Source organism: Stegostoma tigrinum, chromosome 43, assembly GCF_030684315.1.
Source record: "Stegostoma tigrinum isolate sSteTig4 chromosome 43, sSteTig4.hap1, whole genome shotgun sequence".
Taxonomy (NCBI): Eukaryota; Metazoa; Chordata; class Chondrichthyes; order Orectolobiformes; family Stegostomatidae; genus Stegostoma; species Stegostoma tigrinum.
In genome coordinates this window covers 5,598,974-5,619,658 of record NC_081396.1, presented here as the reverse complement: position 1 = coordinate 5,619,658, position 20,685 = coordinate 5,598,974, and the positions used below count along the sequence as shown (strand labels likewise).

Here is a 20,685-nt window from a genome sequence, read left to right as displayed (position 1 = left end):
TATGGCGGAGCAGACTCGAAAGAATGTATACCCTACTTCTGTTGGTTTTTGATGATGGCACCAATGAACAATATACATCACACACCTGATTCAAAGAAGGGAGGTGAGAGTGCCCTGCGGATTTTTGTAAAGGCTGATTATGCCTCTAATTACATGTGAAGTCGAACGCACAGTCAAGAATTTCAGAGTCAGATACAAGAGCACAGTTGACTTTTACAGGAAACATTTTCTCTTCTTCATCCAAATTAGTAGAAAACCGATCTGAGAGGTGTGGAGACCTATCAATATGTTCCAAGTCGAATTTCCTCAATAAATATTTCAGAGATTTCTTGTGGCACTGGATGTATCAGAAGGAACTTGGTACACTGTAGTTTGCCGTTTCACTGCAATTTAATACATTGGTTTGTCCTTTCTGAAAGAATCATTCAGGCAATTCGTGCGAAAAAGAATCTTGACCATTTTCTTCTATAATAAATTAGGACAATGTGTCAAAGGTATGCAACGAAATGTAACCAGTGAAACACAGAATGATAATTTTGATTGAGTCTCACTGGATATGTGAACTGTTCATATGAGAAAAGAAGCCAGGAGCACATTTCACCTTTTCAGTCATAATCAGCACAGTTCTAAAATGTATTTACATTTCTGGTATTTTACCAGTGACTGAGCCCATATCAGAGACAGCCTTTATTTCCACAGAAATTGACAGCAGGCTCTTTATGATGTGACTGTCTGATGTCTCCAGTCTGAGGTCAGCTGTTGAACAATCAACATTTCTTGAGGACTCTCTCTGATCTTTGCATTTCTTTCCGGGCTTACTTGTTTTTTTTCTTGCCATGATTCATCGCTCTTTTACTTCGAACTCGGTGCTACTACCTCGAGATAAGGGAAGACTGCTGTTTAGTTTGCGTAAAAAACCGCAAAGAAAATCACAATTAGATTCTCCACTATGTATTAACTATCAGAGGAATGTGCACTTATAATATTTATTGCTGCAAGGGTAGCAAGTTTAAAATAATAATTCATTCAGCCTCGACTGGTATTGCTGTGGGCTGGTGATGTTGGTGTTGTGGGTGATGATGGTGGTGGATGCTGACAAACGTGGATTGGTGTAGGGACTGGCTGAAGCAATCTAACCAAAAATTACACAGATTTTGATTTCTTTCATACTCCCTTCCTCCCTCCAGCCTCTAATAAAACGAAGATCCCTTCTGCTTTTCTCCATACCTCCAGTAAGTGTGCTCCAGGTGGAGAGAGCTGACAGGTGACTGAATGACGTGACATTGGGCCGAAAGAGGAATTTGATTGTCAGGCGTGAGGGGTTTTAAAATAGGCCTGGGGAGCCACAGTTTCTTTTGCCAAGTGAACATACCAGGAGATAAGAATCGGAGGCTTTTATTTGTCTGTGTGTGTGTGAGAGAGAATGTGAGGCTGTTCTGGGAATCTCAATGCTAGTTTTGTTTCATGAGGTTCACCCCTTCCCTGAAGCAACCAGGCTGAACAAAGCCCCACTGGAGCAGGGACTGTCCTTCATCAGAGAGAAAGAGAATGAGAAACCATCAAGTGAGCTGAATCCCACTGCAATATCGAATATTAACTCCATGCCTTTACTTAACTCCTGTTTGTCTCTAACCGACGTTCTCCCTTTTCTCTCTGTCTTGTATCGTACGGCTTTCTCAGGCTGTCCCGTTTTCTCTCTTTCTTTGTGCCTTTTTCTCTTTATATGATTGTATCTCCTTCCCTCTTTTTTCATTCCTTCTCTCTCTCACTGGCAGCCACTCCTTTTCTCTGTCTCCCTTGCTCTGTTTCTTTCTTTGTTTGTGTCTATGTTTCAGCCCCTTTTGCATACAGTTTCTCTCCCTGTCCTTCTCTCTTTTTATCCCTCTCTCTCTTTGCACCCATCTGCCTCTTTGTCTCTCTTTTTTCTCTCCATCTGCCTTTCTTTCTCCCTGTCTTTCCTGTCCTTTCCACCCTGCCCTTCCTTCCCTGACCATTCCCTGCTCCATGGCTCTTCTGGGGTTCTACAGTACCAGAACAAATAAGGATTACTGTGTTGTGGTGTATTTACAGAACAATTAGACATCATCTCCCTCATTCACTTTAATGTTCCTGTTGTATGTGAGATGGAATCTGCTCAAAACTGTCGAGTAAGAGTCAACGGCAACGGTAAGTTGCGTAAAACGCATATTCTTATTGTCCACAATTGGCTCATCACCGAGAACAATAGCCTGCTAAATATGGCAATGAAAATAAACGTGGATGCATTGTGTGCATCTCAACTGCTGGGAAGGGAAAAGGCTTCTATAGCTGAAGAAAAGAGTTCTTTAATATACAGGCCACGCCTTCTAATGAGGTCATTTCCCACTTCATCTCCTACGATTTGAAGGAATATCTGCAAACAGTCCTATGGTTTTAAAACGTGCCTTGCCGTCAAATCATCTCAATGTCCTCCTTCCTGTTTGGATTCCCAGCTTAACTAATCCGCCATTTTTCACACGTGGATGTTCACTAACTTCACCCACATAGTGCCAGGTGTCGGGCCAAGTCTAGGTCCAGATGATTATTTCAATTCGGGGAGGGTGCAGCCTTCCCTCTATATTTATTGAGCTGCTCGTTTAAATGTAATCCGCGTGAACAGCTGAGGTGTAGAGTTCCACAAGGTGCGAACTTCCCAGTTGGAAAACCTGCAGCAGTAAAGAATAAACACAGAACTCTCAGCGACATGATTGCAAAGAGATCAAGGTGAATATGAGCAGAGCTGGTTGAAGCTGAAAATGTTTCGTTCAGAGACATGAAAAGAATCGGAAAATCTTCTGAATTAGGATCACGACCTTAAACGTCAGCTTACCCGCTCCTCTGATACTGTTTGGCCTGCTCCGTTCATTCATCTCTACACCTTGTTATCTCAGATTCTCCAGCGTTGACAGTTCCTACTATCTGGAACTAAATAAATCTTGCAGCAAGTTCTGAATAAATGAAACTGTAGAACGAAATATTGCTTTTATGACATTGTAAATGTGACTCCTGTCTCATTAACAGGTGCACTGCAGCGCGTCAAGAAAATGCCTCACCACCATAATATCACAGATGAATGCCAGCGGCGCCAATAAAAGGAAAAGAATTTGTTTTTAAAGAAAATAAAAGACATTGTGATAAAGTCCATCAAAATCTAAATGGGAATGGTGTGAGGGCAGACACGCATGAACAAGACACCCATATTCTGACCGAAGCGAACGTTGTGTGGCCAAGTTTACAAATGACAGAATAAGAAGTGGCAAGGCAAGTCGTGAGGCTGACTCGAAGAGTCTACAGGAAGATAATAATTTAATTGAGTTTAATTGAGGTTGATTATTGCATTCTCTAGTGGAATCACCAGGCAATGTGCACGACAAATAACTATTTGTGGGTGAGACATTATCAGGAGCTGAGTTTTCAGGAATAGTTATTTTGACGATTAAATCGTTTAACTATGATGGAAATATGAACAATGTTCAGGAAAGGCCTTCACCTTTTCTTCACGTTTCATTTATTTATAATTTAAACAGAGCTTTCATTTCTGTGCACCACTATCGTAGGTTTCACTTTCATGCATTTCTCCTTCAATAGTTTTTCACATTCTGTTCTCTGAAAGTAGTATGAGTGTATTTCTCCACTTTCTGTTTCTTCCTCAAATGCTGCTCATTTGCAAATATACTGTTCCTACATCTCCATTGGCATCTCCAGTTTTATTCACTCCTGACCATCTTTAAATTTTGATGCACCATATTTTCTGTTGTATTTTACCCTCATTCCCCACAAACCCGGTTTTTACTGACACTTTGTGTCAAAATTAACATAACAGAACTGTCACTCTTCAGGTTTTTGTGTGGACTCTCCATCTGTTGGTGACACTGTCTGACTGGCACAAATGTAGGTGGCAGTGTCACTAATTCTGGTCTCTCTCACAGTCAGTGTACTGGTTTTGTAGTCTCCACTGATTGAAGTGGTTACCCTCGTAGGCTGGTTGGCTTCTCTTCTGGTCATCACTAAATGCTCGGGTGGCTGATTTGGCAGCTGTCTGGACCAATGCACAGGGGTACATTTAATGGCAGCAATGGAGCAGTTCATGGACACCATTCCCAATTCACTAACAACCATCCACGGAGGAAGTTTCATCATGTCGACTGCTGCAATCACTCCTATGGAGATCAGAGTCGGGAACAGTAAGAGAACCCTGCAAATTTGGAACATTATCAGAGTGCAAGAAAAGTCAGCGAAAACAATTGGTGGCTGATATCAGTTGAGAAACTCGATGGAAGTAATCAATTTATAAGAATGAGCATCTAGGACAAAGCTCTGTTCACTTCTAACTTCTTGTTGAAGTTACAGAAGAAGATATGGCCCAGTGCGTGTTTCCATAACAAGTGTTTCACACTGACAACTGGTTTTAACTTTCTGGAAGGTCGTTCCTTCCCTGGCTCTCACTTTTAACACTTACCGCAGATTCACACTACACTCTAGTGGTGCGTACATGTAACTGCAAGGTGGAAATTCTCGTCTTCGATTGCAGTTTCCAGGTGACTGCTCAATGTCGCCCTTCAGGGTATAAAGCTATGAACAGGTGACGCATTGCATTTCAACTTCATTTCAATCATCCAATGATGTAAGGATAGTATCTGTCCGCTTTGTAGCCAAAGCCTTATGCCACACTGTGTCCACTCTCCTTAAAAAGAGTCCTGTACCCACATTAATCCTGAAATATCGATTTGTACTTTGGAACCTGTGTACTTCTTCACATGTGACATGAATAACTATTTACGTACGCGCAACATTACCACAACAATAACGATCTTGAAGCTCATCACAGTACATCTTTCTGCTGGGGTCTATCTGAAACCATACGCTTTCTCTCCGCATCTCTCTCTCATGGTCTTCCCTCCGACCTCTCTCTCTGGGTGAATATAGGGTTTTTTTGACAGTTGTTTCATTGTCACCATTAGATGCATATTTGACCCTAGATTTAAGCATTGGATTAAATTTGTACATTCTGCATTAGAAGCAGGACTTGTGTCCATATCCCATAATAAATCCAAAGTCCCTGTGAAATTTCCAGAGGAAATTGCAATTGTCACTCTGTCTCATTTCTCCTAATTTACCCGGAAGTGATGGATAATGAGGAGAAGCAGGATTTGGATTGGTGTCTCACAAATAATCCATAGTCAATTAATTATGTAAACAAGGCCTGTTTGATTCCCTGGTAATCAACGAATAATGATCAGGTGCATTAACTGAGTTGATTTCAGATCACAACCACCCAGCCTCTTCTGAACTGCTTCACTGAGTTCATTACAACTTCTTATACTATTGCTCAAATCGTTTGATGCTGATTGTTTCTGAAACTATTAATTCTGTTCTACTGCACGCTGTAAGCAGATTACCCATTTTGCTTCATTACCTGAAGTGATATTACTTCTGTGCTATTTCATGCTCATACTATTTTGTATAAAGTGGCAGATTTTGTTGAAAGATGAATTATGTTTGCTAGGAAAAATTTTTTCAAAGTTTAAATTATTTTAGTCCTTCACTGGCCACATGAATGCATCGACAATCTTAAAATATGCACAATCAAGCTGGTAAGTTTGCTTCCAAGTTAACACAAAGTTTGTTTTTTTCTTACATTTCTTTGCATTTCTTTCTGACTATTTTGGCATCGTTTCGTTAAAAAAAAGCATTCTCCACATGCAGCATCCAATACCTTTCGACAGTTGCTGCAGGAGATCTACAATTACAGCTCTTGACCTGATGTGGAGAAATATTCCAATCGTTTCCACATCACTGTTTCTTTTCCTGTATTCTATCCCTGTGTGCAATATCCATGTTGTCCTGGTTTATGTAGTCACTTCTTGTTCTGTCTTGCTCACTGTCGCTTTCACTTTTGATATACTTGTGGTCATTTTTTGTCAAAAGCTGAACTGTAAATCATGCACGTTGAGAAAAGCAGTTATGCTTCTGGCTACAGTGACTGTAATGAACTGTATCAAAACCATTTTCTGGTATTTTGTGTTAATGGATGAGGATTGGTTGGAGAACATTCCTTGACTTTGTGGTGGAATAACTGGAATTCTTGAGCCTCCTATTTCGGGTTCAATAGAGTTCCTTCGTCACATTCTATGCCCTGTAATTCCACTCGTCCTCATTCTCTTGATAAATTCTTGGACTGTTTTACATAATTTGGTGACAAACAGAGCCTGCAAGAAACTGTATAGTCAGAGCAGTGAAGGCATTGCACGAAACCCAGAGTTGGAAATGCGAAGGAAATCTATTATTCTACTATTTGTCATCTCTGGGAATTTCATCCTGTTATGGTCAGCTTCTGCCACATTGTTTGCCACGTAGTATCAATTTAAATTGATACATACAAGATGATCAGAGGATTAGATAGGGTGGACAGTGAAAGTCTTTTTCCAAGGATGATGACTTCAGCTAGTACAAGGGGGCATAGCTGCAAACTGAGGGGTGATAGATTTAAGGCAGATGTCAGAGGCAGTTTCCTTACTCAGAGAGTGGTAAAGGCATGGTACGCCCTGCCTGCCAATGTAGCTAACGCAGCCACATGAGGGTAATTTAACCAATGCTTGCACAAACATATGGCTGATGATGGGATAGTGTAGGGGTAGGGGCTTAGATTAGTTTACAGATCGGCGCAACATCGAAGGCTGAATGGCCTGTTCTGCGCTGTATTGTTCTACGTTCTATGTTCAACAAATGTACATTGTCAGCTGTTGACAGGTACAACTGAAACACCTGCTAAAACAATTTGTGAATATTATTATTAGGATTATTATTATTAATAATAATAAAAATAACAACAGCAATAATGGCCTGAGTCGTCTGCAATGTTGTTTGTTCTGCACTTTCTCGTGCAACACATTGGTGGCAACATTCAACATTGTGGGCCTCATAGCAGTTTTAACATCAGTGTCCAGTCCTGGCACAATGAATTGTGGTAAATATCGAGCACAAAACGAGCACCAAAGGAGTAGTAATTTTATAATATCTCGATAAATCATGAGGTAAGATGTTCAAGAGGAGATTAGGATCCATCTGTTAAAGTCTCATTGGAAAAGTGACGTAGATATCGACACAGAAGCAACAAATGATTGGGATTACAGTGAGTCAGACAGTGTCGGCAGAGAGGGAACAAGCTAAAGCTGTAGTACACATGACACTCGATCAGAGATGAAGTGAAGTCTGGAATGGGCCAACATTAATGCTATGGTTTGGGGAGTTGAGGGTGGGGAGCTGAAGAATGCTTGTGAGAAAAGATGTGGATCGTTCAGATTAAGTGGTTGGTAAGTGAAAATGGCAGAAAGTGAAAACTATAGGTTGAAACATTTTTCCTTCGCTTTTTGTGAGTATATCGGTGAGTAAGAGTACGTCCGAAACTCAGGTTTGGCAGTGTCAGTGTGTGAGTGAAAGCATGGTAGTGTGTAAGAAAAAGTGTGACAGAGTGTATATGTGTATGAGAATTACTGGGAATGAGAGAGTTTATCATGAATATGATGATTTTGACAGAGTGATTGTGCATGTGAGAGGGATTTTGAATATGAGAGAATGCGTGAGATTGAGGGAGAAAGAAAAACGAAATAAAGAGTGAAAGAAAGAGAAGAATGAAAGGATGAAATGAAGGAAGAGAGAAAGAAAGAAAGAGCGAAAGAACAAAACTGAGAAAGAAAGGAAGAGAGATGGAAGAAATAAAAAGGGAGAGAAAGAAAGAAGACAAGCGAGAAAGAGGGAAAGACAGAAAGAGAGAAAGAAAGACGAAAAGAAAGAAAGAAGTAATGAGCTCATCTTTCGACTTTTAAAACGCTATCTTTATCTTCCCAATGCCAGCCCAGCCCTACTCCAAATACCTCTCGCATCTCAGTGTCCCTCTAATTCTTTTCTGTTCTGCATTCCTGATTTTGAAATCAATCCCTGTGTCATTAATTCATTTAACGGCTGAAGCCTGAGTCTTTTGAGATTACTTTCTCAATGACATGCCTGCTTTGTTTTGGACATTACTTATCATCTAACTTCTACCTCAAGGATGTTTCCGTTTAATATTATGTATTTGTGCGCAAGCTATGCTTGGTTAATCTCCTGTAAGAATTTCAGCCCTCGTGTTACAGCTGGCACAACTCTCTCTACTAATGTGGAGCACTGGAGATTGCCAAATAAGGTTGACATTACCATGGGAGACTCCCGTTGCACTAATGATTGAAAATATGGCTATCCAAAATGAACAAATGCATTGATCAAGACCACATGCACAATGGACTTAAAATCTATCAACTGCAATTTCATCTTTTAAAGGTTTCAATTCTTAATTCCAAAGCCTGCATTAACAATGAAGAAACTCAGCTGGATCTAACTATACGATAATTAATACTTCAATCCAATGTTCGCGCTATATATTCTTGTAAGCAACAGAAGCATTTTTATCTTAAATTGCAGCTAATATCGTCATTGAGCTCTCATAATCTATTTCCGACACTGTGATAAGACAACGGTAGAAATTGTAAGCTGCCACATTGTGATATGCAATTACTTCCCATAATTATAATAATAATTAAAAGAAAACGGCAGTATTCCACCTTAGGGTGGAACCTAATGTCCAACAACAATTTGACATCGCTAAGCCACACACGAAGTTCCATATTTCAGCCATACAATAAACAGAATGTTCATAAATATATCATAATAAATTGAAATATAAGCTTAAGTGATGTACTGTAGCTTATCATTACCAAGTTCAGTATTATGTAAGGCACATACATATCTTGGTAATTGGTTACTATCCCTAATGTTCAGACAGTGGTGTATGTCAGAACAATGCACCCAGGTCCTGAAAGGGGAGATAAATCACTTCCAGCGTTTCATACCACTGTGAATAACTTATTTGAGATCTACTCCTTCTCAGGAATGCTAATGCCAATGATAATCGGATAGCAAACGGCATAAAGGGGAAGAATAGCTTGTCCGTGCATTGTCTTTCAGAAATGAAAGTATTTCCCAAAGTTGTGCAGCTCGGCTCTGCCAAATATTCATGTTTTCCCTCATTTATTCCTGGTGAGACGCACAATGCAGTTTGATTGCAATCTATCGAACACCCAGTTTGAATCACGGTTCTGTACTTTTCTTTTTCAATATTGTAAAGAGGATGATGTTATTATACTTGTAGCTGAACTGCTGTCTGTCTCAATCTCACCATAAACCACGTCTTTAAGCCAATAGCAAGTGTAATTGCTTTTTCTAGATGCAGACATTAGATCTTCTCACGAACCTAATTCAGTCCATTCCCATCTGTTCCATGTTCTAAATTGTAGGAAGCTGATGACTATGCAAGGCACATGTATACAATGGCAATGGGTTAAAGACCTTGACATTTAGACAGCTTTGTAACTTTAGTTTATTTTGAATTATTTTAATATTTCAGCATTAACATCACGTAAGCATTTCAATAGGTTACAATCACATCTATTTGCGATCATGATTCAATACGTAGTAGGGTGTACGAAATGAGAATATTGAAAGCAACTTCTGTACCAAGGGGAACTGCAGATCTGTTTTTGTTTCTTCTAAACAACACATGTCGGAAGGTGCAGCAAATGATTGAATGTGCACCATGATATCAGATGGAATTAAAGTTTACAAATACCTGGTGCAGTGTAAAGAGGGTTTGTATTACGTGACGTCATATATGATGTATGGCTTAGATCTGTAGCATCAAATGTACGAGTGATGGCTACAAGATTTATGTAACATCGGTCATTGCAAGCTCTCAGGTGGCATTAACAGTAGATGACCGCTTGCACCAAAAGCTAACAAAGCTCATAGTGCAATATGAAAACAAACATGGTGAACTGTGGAGATTCACAAATTGCCTACTCAGTTCAAAAACACAGGCTGAAGAGATTAGAGACATAATGTAGCCCAGTGTTTTACCCTTAGGTAATCATGAAAAATAATCAGACGTCATGTTCAGAGTAGCCCATCAGTACAGCAGACATACTGAGAGCAAGACAGAATGGTACATTAGAGTTTGGAAGCACTGATTTTAATGCAACATACAAAGGCACTTTATCTAACTGAGTATTCACACCAGCACAGTTTCTTGCAACATAAACAGAGAAAGAAGCTGGAGTAACAGAATCAAAAGTAGGGTTGACTGAAACAAAAATCGAGGCAAAGTCATTTGAAATAGGAACAATGACATTGTTTCGTGCAACACGACCAGAATGTGTCTGGGTTTCTGAGTACTGTATTAAGCACTAAGAAATACGAATGTGTGTAGTAATATAAACAAGAAGATAAGTGACTGAAGAAGTAATTGAGACAATCACTTGTTTCAGAGAATGTCTTGTGTAATTATCACTGCTACATTTTACAAGAAGCCAAGAGTTCTCGGTCAAATATGAGCCCAAACATCCTGGTTCAAGTGGTCCCTATTCCTGGAGTGTGCAGCAATCTCTGAACAAGTCGAAGTATCTGATAATTGATCACATGCCAACGCAATGATGGCTGATGCCGAATGAAACACCTACAGATTATCACGGAAGTCATAAATTTCAAAAAGATCTGAATGGCAAGTGCAGCACAGAAGAAGGCAATGTATCCATTCCAGCTCCAATCAACAGCAAAGTGCATAATATGAAACCCCTGTGTCAGAGAACGTTGAAATGTTTTGACATATAGAACAGTAATAAAATATCGACAATTTCATAGCAAAAAATAAACGACTCTGACCATCGCTGACTGAGAAAAAAGCCATCAAACCTCGTTAAATTTCCCAGTATTGCCTTAATTACGTTTCCTTTTGCAATAAGCATGAAGTTTCAAAATGTATGGTATATGTACCTTTGCTAAGCGGGTTCAAGTGTGATGTGTCTGCTGTCATTTCAACCAGCTAGTTCCAGACCACACACAGGGTCCAGCTTAAAAACATTATCTTCTTTCCTCTCAATGTTTTATGGAAAACTTTTAAAACAATGCACCTGTTTCACTAACGTCTCAAACAAGGGAATACATCTTTTCAGTCTACTCTTACTGCACCACTTATAAACTTTATTCCTGAATCCTTATTTCTTGAATAATTAATCCACGTCGACACTGGTAATTTAATCTGGGGCGTTAGTTCCTATAACAAGAGCACGAGATTTCCAATATTTCCTCAGTATAAGTAGCAACTAATTATTACAAATTCATCACAAAAACTTTGACTCACCGAAACAATTTCCACACTTACTGTGAGCCAAAATTCTGGAACTCTCTCTTCACCAGAATTGTGGGTATTCTTATTCGTGAGGTCTGCTGTGACTGAAGTAGGTTGTTGCCCCACTTCCGAGTCCACAGCAATTAGTTTTTCACAAAAGCTGCAGGCCTAGCTAATGATTCACGCACCCACGAATGTATAATAAAGTAAAATGTTTGTTCTTCAGAGTTGACTGCGAGTAGGCTTTCAGGTGGAATGTCCTGCTTGTGTCTGTTTCTGATATTCACATCTTCCAAACTATGACTGGCCTCTGTGCTTGAGAAAAGAGATCGATCAACAGAAATGCACACTGGTGTGAAGAGTGAACACAAACTAGTCCACGTTTCACTGAAACAGACGGAATGAAGAGCAGACTTCATCGAAATATTTTAAATAATGAACGAGTTCAAAGAGGTGGTGGTAGAAAATTTTATATTGTCGATGATTGCAGGATAAAAAACTATCAATGCACAAGTTCAAAAACGTAGCAGATAGAGAAAGAATTTAATTTTTTTAAAAAGAGGACTCTTTTAAAATATTGAACTCATTGATAAATTTAGAGCATGGAACTGGTGGATTTGATGCAGTTATCAGGAGCAGGAATAATGCAGGAGGGAAAATGGAAAAGAAGAGAAAAGTGCTTTTGTGGAAAGGGTTTATTGTTGTGAGAGGGGTGACAGGGTAGTGTGGAGCGCACATGTCTGGCATTCTCAAATTGATGGCTGATTAACCCTGACCTATATATTTTACGTAATGTAAACCTCAGCGGCTCAGGGAAATGTGGTCGAATCAAACAATTGGTTGTAGGAAATTTAAGTTGCCAGGACACAGCAGATGCACTTCCCAGGGAGTGACAGTAAAACCACAGCAGAATATACACAAACTGAAACTAACTGAAAATTCCGAGTCGTAGGGTAAGTTCTCACGATGACCTCAAATCTCAAACACGCCACATAAGTTGCAGAAATAAAATCAGTTAAAATAAAATCTCCTTGTAAATTCAATCTGAGGCGAAGTTGAAAAATCAACATCCTTGATGGAAAAATATCGCTTCCATGATGCATCAAATTGGCAAATAGAAATGATTAATTCTTGATGACTGAAGCTCAGCTGAACTGAATCTATTGTTTTTACTAAACCTCCATGTGAGCAGTGAGAAACACTTTTCAGATACTTTTTGCATTAAAAAAGCTTCTTCGATAGTATTTGTCCAACTGCAATTAAACTTGAGCTTATTCGTACGCAAGAAAACATAAATAAAAATTTAAAATCAAATGCTCATGCATCTGTCACGTTGTCAATATCCGTTATGTCTGAAGTTTTAATACAATTTTCCAAGTGCTCATTGTATCTGCTTTCTCCTCCCACTCCCTGTGCAGAAAAAAATACCATCTGTCTCGTCGACCAATTTTACAATAACAGTGTTCAAAATTTCAGTAAGTGATAATTGAAGTTAATTTTCACAAAACACCAAAAGTGCTTATTGAAAGAAAAGACTGTTTCATTATACATAATGCATTACTAAACAGTTAGTGCCATTTATATCGTGCAGATTCGATTCTCAAATTTCCCACATTGTACACCTGCAAACCACTGCACACATTCTTTTTTCGTACTGCTCTCGCTGCTCTCTGCTTTGCCGTATCTGTAATCTTTAGTCCGTGAAGGTTTTTGTATGGCTCTTTCGAGTGTGTTCATAGTTTTATACAATTCTGTGCGTGTCCTGCATAATGTTGCCTGCAATTCCCATTCTGTTCAGGTATTTGTGCAGCTCTCTCCGTGCTCTGCATTACCGGGTTGTAATCGCCAATGTATTCATGTGTTTGTCCTGCTGCCTCCATGCTCTGTATCATTTTATCTCTAATTCCCATTCTGTTCAGGTTTTTGTACGGCTCTGTCTGTGCTCTGAATTACTATGCCATAATCGCCAGTATGTTCATGTGTTTTCATAGCTGTGTCCATGTTCTGTATCATTTGGTATGCAATTCCCATTCTGTTTTTGTACTGCTCTGACCATGTTCTCGATCACTGTGTGTGCTGAGCGCCGACCCAGTGCACAGTAATAAACAGCAGAGTCACTCAGTTGTATTGTGGAGATTTTTAATCGACTGATTTTTGTCGAGGAGTCAACAGCAGCAGAAATTCTGCCTCCAGCTGCACTTTCTTTATTCTGATCTCCTGATGTGTAGCTCTGAAGCAAATATTTCAGACCCTCTTCTGGGGACTGCCTGTACCAGGAAACTGTGTACTGACAGAATCCTGAATATTCACAGCTTAAAGTAACAGTGTCTCCGGTTACAGAGCTTTGTACAGCCGGACTGCGGGACACCAGTGAAGGGGAATCTGTGGAATTTAAAAAAAAGTTTATTTGTACTGATTATAGCAGAAACTTGGCAATCATGTAAACACCTCTGATACTAAGATACTTTTGTAAATTTGACTGTGTTGGGATTGTCTTTATCACAATTAATGAAATAGTGTTGAAATGTTGCAATTTCTTGTTGTTGACATGGAGTCGCCATGATTTTGCTGAAATGTCAGAAGGGGTTAGGAGAGTTCAGAATCTAGCCTAAAACTCAAACCATAATTGGCAACACACTACAACCGGGAATGACACCCATGGGAACAGGCAAACGTAACAGAAACGGAAAACAAACTTCTTGCTTTTCTAATTATCTGCAACTGCACTACGGACAGTGTGATAACCAGATGTGCTGTCTGCTTCCGTTGATTTTGTTAAAGTCTTCTTGTGTATTTCTGGTGAAATGTACATCTGGGAAAATATTTCAATCGGTTTTTCTCCTCCTCAATAAGATGATCAGCTTCCAGAATTGTTTTACCGATGAAAACCTCTGGTGTGTTACATCACTAAGTTCCAACAAATCGTCATAAAACTCATCCGCAGTAATCGACCTGGATGGGGTGTATGTGTTTGCACGTCAGAGTATCAGGGAAGAGAGTCAAAGAACAGTAACAACACAGAAGAAGGCTATTCAGCCTGGTATGTACATGCTGCCTTTCTGAATGAGAAATTCATTAACTACCATTTACTACTCTCTACCAGCAGCCTTAAATACTCTTCATTCTAAAGTAATTTTCCAATATCCTCTTGAACACCTTGATCGAGTTTGCCTTTCTATGCTGGGCTGTTATGATGTGGAAATGCATGCGAGATCACAACCATTCACCTTGAAAGTCCTTTTTCTGAAGTAGCCATTACCAGTTCTGTTCATGAATACATTTTGGCTCACGATCTTTCCACCAATGGCAGCAATTTCACTTTATCTGTTCTGTTCAGACTCCTCATGATTTTGAATATGGTAATTAAGTAGAAAGGATGTGAACTCTTTGGAGCAGGTATACAAACAGTATACCAAGTCGTTGCCTTGTATGCGGGATATTAGTTATGGAGAAAGTTTAGCTGGGTTAGGTTTGTTTTCATTGGAAAATTGAAGGCTACGGTGCGAATTCACAGACAATTTTTTAAGATGATGAATAGCATGGATAGAATGGAAGGTATGTGGCACGTTTTTCATAAAAAGGGTGGAGAATGCCTGGATTGCGCTACCAGAGGAGATGGTGAAAGCAGACACTGTAGCAGAATTGCAAAAAGCACCTGAACAAATACATGAATAAGAAGGAAATAAAGAGATACAGATCCTGTGCGTGAAGGCAGTTTTAGTATGTTAGCGTAAAACGTATCAGCAGAAGCTTAGAGGACCCGAGGGGCCGTTCCTTTGCTGCATTATTCTTTATGCTGAGTCCATTTTTTTTCTCAAACTCCAATTCTTGAAGAAAAATAATCCCAACTTCTTCGCCTCAGCTCTTTCTCTCCGACCTCTGTGGGCTGTGTAATCATTCTTGTCGATTTTGCATGCTCTTCTGTGTCTTCACTTTCGCCCCAAAGGACGTTGTGCATGCCTGAAAAAAAATTCTCTCTGGGGTCAAAGCATGTTCTACGGATTTATGCAATTTATTTGAGTTTTGCCTCAATGTCCCTCTTAATAAAATTTACTAAACAGTATGCATTATTTTGTAACCTCCATGATACTAATTCTATTTTATGCACTGATTCGACATTTTTATAACCACACTGTACTTCCAGTCTACCTTTGCAACTATGTACCTTTTCATAAATCAGGGAGGCAATCTCACTCGATTTTACTTTCCTGAGTGCTTTTGAAGTATTTTCGTTTCAAAATCTATACCTCACACTTTGTGATATTTCTTTGTTATTTTCCGTTATGTGAATTGATCCCGAAGCCAGACAATTAGCGTTTGGGCTCAGCCAGTGCAATTTACACTGAGGTTTCACCGCTATGGAGAACGAGGTTGTCAGGGTGTCTGAAATTTCAAGTCCCTTGGTGGATTGATGAACTGTTATCCATGTTTTCTGGCAAAGTGTTCTCTGAGATTTGCATCTTTTGGAATCTGCAGTTCACGTACAGTCCATTGAGTGCAATTGTCTGCACCTGTTCTTGTCCTCTGCAAATGCCTCCTCCATTCTGAATCGTAACCAACTCATTTAGACCTCATTCCTGTTTCCTTCTATTTCCTTCCACTTTTCCTTCTCTATTTTGAAATGATTTCATCACCACATTCAGACACTTGGCCCAAACACTGCACGTGTTAGGCAGCTCCACATTCTGACCTGTTTGTGTAGAAATGCATTCCTCCGAATATTTCTGTCAGTTGTGTCGGTGCTGACTTGTATTGTACAGCACTTTATTCCAGAGCGACATATGGAGGAAGCAATGTCATCACGTTGATATCATTCGGCCTTTAGCCCACGGTCAAGGATTTCTATGGGTGCTGTTCAAAGTGCCCGACTTTCGAGAGGAAGCTGTTAAACCTTCTAAATGATGTTTAATTCTGCGCAACCCTTTATTGAGTAGTATAAAAACAAATCAAAGCTGATGGTGCAAAAGTGTATAAAAATACTGAACAAGAGAGGCCATACCTCTCTGAAAAAGGGCCATAAAATTGAGGAATATCAGGGCTGCTGATCTTTCTCCACATTGTGCTCCGTGCGCTTTCCAAACACATTGACCTCCTTCAAATTCAAACATCTAGCAAAGAGTGTGGATTCCTCATTAGATCCCTGAAGTGTTGCACACATTCTAATTAAGTCAATGTAGTTTTTCTTTCTAAGTTCTGATTTATGTAATACAAACCAGTGTACCCCTCTATATATCTGTGACCCCACACCGATCAGTTGATCTTCGATGTCATAGAGATGTACAGCATGGAAGCAGACTCTCTGTTCCAACCCGTCCATTCCGACTAGGTGTCCAAAATTAATCTCTTACTAATTTCCACCATTTGTCCCATATTCGTCTCAACTCTACCTGTTAATACAGCCGTCCTTATGCCTTTTCAATGTTGTCATCACACCAGGCTTCACCACTTATTCTGGCAGTTCATTCCCCACATGTTTAAACCTGTGAGCGAAACATTTGTCCCTGAGGTCCTTTCTAAATCTTTACCCTCTTACTTTCAAACTTTATCCTCTGGTTTTACACTCCCTTACCCCGGGGATAAGACCTTGACTATTTACCCTATCCATGCCTCTCTTGATTTTATAAAGCTCGGTCTGGTAGCCCTTCGACCTCAGATGGTCCATGGAAATTATCTTCAGCCTATTCAGCCTCTCCTTGTACTCCAAACTCTCAACCCTGGCAACATCTATGTAAGTCTTTTCTGAACCTTTTTAAATTTCACAGCATCTTTTCTATATTAGTGAGAGCATAGCTGAACGCAGTATTCCGAAAATGACCGAAACAACATCATGTACAGCTGCAATGTGACCCCTCAATTCCCAGACTTAATGCACCGACCAAAAACTGCAAACATATGAAACACCTTCTTCACTGCACTGTCTAATTCCGACTTCAATTTCAAGGAAGCACGAACTGCATTCGAAGTTCTCTTTGTTCAGCCGGACTCTGCAGGACTTCAGAATTAGGTGCATAAGCCTGCTGTGATTTGCCATACCAAAATGCGGAATGTCACTTTTATCTTTATGAAACTCCACCAGCCATTCCTTGATCCATCGAAACGTGTGATCATGGTCCCGTTGTGTTCTGAGGTAAACCTTTTCTTTGTCTACGACATTACCAATTTTAGTGTCACCTCCCATCTTACTATCCAGGCCTCCTGTGTCTGCATTCATTTCATACATATGTATGTACATATATAGTAGACAAAGAAAAAGTTTACGTCAGAACACAACGGGACCGTGATCACACGTTTCGATGGATCAAGGAATGGTTGGTGGAGTTTCATATGGATGCTGCTGGATTTGCCACTGCAGGTGCTTCTGCTGTGCTTTTTTTATATGTTTCTTTTCCAGTCTTTCTGAGTGTTCGATTTCATGCCTTTTTTGAACAAGACTCTCAGAGCGGTAATCTCATTTATGAGACAGTCAAGTTAACATATTTATCCATTGTTTGCCTGTTCAGACCAATTATGCAACTATGCAACTAGAGATGCGCAATAAACGTGAACATGTACACACACACACACGCACACACACACACACACACACACACACACACACACACACACACACACACACACACACACATAGATATATATATATACATGTTCACGTTTATTGCGCATCTGTAGTTGCATAGTTGCATAATTGGACTGTTCGGGCAAACAATGGATACATATATCTCCTGTTTACTTGACTGTCAGAAAAATGAGCATACCGCTCTGAGAGTCTTGTTCAAAAAAGGCATGAAATCGAACACATGGAAGACCAGAAAAGAAACATATAAAAAAGCACAGCAGAAGTACCTACAGTGACAAATCCAGCAGCATCTTGAAACTGACCATCACAAAACAGCGACCCAGAATTCGAAACTCAGAGAAGACTAAGACCTGTTGGACTAAAACTAACCAGTTCATCACACACGACAGCTATCTAGATTATGGTTAGATATTGTGTTGCCTGTATGCTTTATAGCAATTCAATAGTTAATGAAAGAAAAGCGTGGTTGTATGAGTTTCTAATTTGGCTGTTTGTACTTTGTCACAAAATTCGAGAACCCAGCAGAAGAAAAGTCAGCACCATTCTCTCGAGCATTAATATTCACGAGGGGTCGCGTATCTGCAGTAGCACGTTTTGGTCAAAAGGAGGGAGGGAAGGAAATGATTGTTTTTATTAAAGCAATTGAAAGAACTGTTGGGATAAATAAAACTAAATTCAGTCACTGACTGCCCCAAAATGAAATTCCACCAGAATTCCAACCATCATCTCAGAAGCCCAACTGTCATTTTCTAGACTTTGTGTCCCTCCAGATCACATATCAATTACTGCAGAGCAAAATTGCCTTTCCCAGTGCCTCATTCCCATTGATTGCTCAGACCAAAATCCTTTGTACAGGAGAGAACACTTTGACTGCGCTCCTTTTTTCACGGGAAAGTCCAACTCAACTCGTGTGAGTGCGAGTTAGATGTTTTATAAACTGAGTCCATTGAAAACAATTCAAATTGAATGACCGTGAGGGACTGGGATGCTGGTTTTATCATCTGATGCCCCCTTTGGGCCAAGGATATCCAAGATCGGATCACACAGCCTGTTCTGTCTTGTCTCTAGTTTCAATCACAGATCTGACTAATGCTGCTAATTCTGCTCTCAAATCTAAAATTACAATTAAAGCCTTCCTTAGAAAACTGCTTTGTTGAAATTGTGTTGAAGGACTATAGATCAAAGGAATACAGTGAAAGCACCCGGTTTCCTGGAGAGTGTCGAATACATTCGAGTTTGGAGTCACTTACCAGCTGTAACAGTCACCTCTGAACCGGACCCATCTGCAGTGTCATAGTACCAACACAGTGACACCATTCTCAGACACCCGAATGCAAAAACTACTCACGCTCCAATTTCCTGGGAAAAAAAAATCACTAGTCGACTCTGCTTCGTTATCGCGGAGATTTGTGTCAGTATACTCTATTCCCAAATTTGATATAACTCATCAGTTCAAGCTGTTCTTGCAGAAACTCTAAAATCTTCACGACATGACCGAAGGAGACGAGCAGGGGATGACCTTTTTGTAGAAATTGGGAACAATGTAAACGAACAGTAACAGAAGTCAGAAAAATAAATAAAATTAAACAAATGTGTGGATTTCTACCAACACACAACTTGGTACAGGCCGACAGAATCTGCATTTTAATTGTACATGATACTTGATCAGCTCTCATTCACTGTGAAATTCCCCAAATCACACAATGTTTCCAGTCAGCACCAAATCAGCTGGTATATTACTCAGATGTGGAATCTTTGTTTAAACAGTGGCTCCAGTGCCAATTTCAGAAATGGATTCCTTCCAGTATCAGTGACTAATGATTGGGATCAGTTATTCCCAACATTGATACACTGACAACGATCCCACAGAAGACATCACCATCAGACTACTCAGCATTTATGATACTGAAGATAGCAACAGTGATGTTCCGGTTCTAATATAAACAGGACTGCGGAGGTGGCATTGAGAGGTGAAAGTATGGGGTGTTCAGGGCAGATAGACTTGGGATTTTCACATGTTTCTGTGATAATTTACAGACAGAGATTTTTTGTGTCACGGGAAGCTGAGCCCCATCATTGTGTGTTGTATTCGTACTCTGCTTTGCAATAATAGGTGGCGGTGTCTTCAACTTTCACATCCTGAATTTCCAGCGAAAATGTCTTTTCTGCTTTATTTATCCTCACATTAAATCTCCCCCCTGCCGAGAGCCGCTCCCACTCTGATCCAGCCTGGCGTTGTTTGAAGAAAGTCCCTTCAGTTAAAGGACGACGGAAGAAGCCACCGTAGAAAACACAGTTGATGATGAGAGACTGGCACTCTTTCGTGGCTACCGTTGGCGGTGTCTGTACCACTGACTGACTGAAAGATCCTGAAAATTAAAGAGTGATACATTAATGGGCTTTAAGTGACCTGGACCAAACACAACGCCTGCTGTTTTAATGGACACAGGAGATTCATACAAACTGCCCGCAATGTTATGTTGCTTGATCTCTACTTACGGTGTAAATAGGCACAGAGTGTGAAGATAAGCACGAGTCCCATTTTGCTATTGGTTTGTCCGACACATGATTTATATGAACTATAAATCATGAAAGATGAAAGCTGCTCTCGGACAGGGTCTCAGAGCGGGACTGAAATACAGCAGAATGATTGCGATCATTTGTAAAGGGCACTGTCCTTGATGCGATGTGAAATCCCCTCCTACCTCAGTCTGACGTACAGTGGGTGGGTTTGGAACCTGTTCTATGAACAGAGGCTTCTATCCACCATGCACTCAGTGATAAGAGCTGGGATTCCATTACTGCCAAAAAGTCATTCATATTCCTCTAAACATGCGACCAGGTCCAACTTTCAATCGGGGTAAGTCTCCTCAGA

General features: G+C 40.0%; 1 protein-coding gene across 1 annotated transcript in view; it reads right to left on the bottom strand.

The window, feature by feature from the left end:
- Window positions 1–20,352, bottom strand: part of LOC125448912 (uncharacterized) — a 44,888-nt gene extending 24,536 nt beyond the window's left edge. Inside the window, 7 exon segments of the mRNA XM_059641728.1 lie at window positions 154–337; window positions 3,991–4,213; window positions 4,478–4,590; window positions 13,287–13,615; window positions 19,061–19,128; window positions 19,906–20,179; window positions 20,310–20,352. Coding sequence (XP_059497711.1) covers window positions 154–337; window positions 3,991–4,213; window positions 4,478–4,590; window positions 13,287–13,615; window positions 19,061–19,128; window positions 19,906–20,179; window positions 20,310–20,352 — 1,234 coding nt within the window.
- Between the last annotated feature and the right edge of the window lie 333 nt (window positions 20,353–20,685).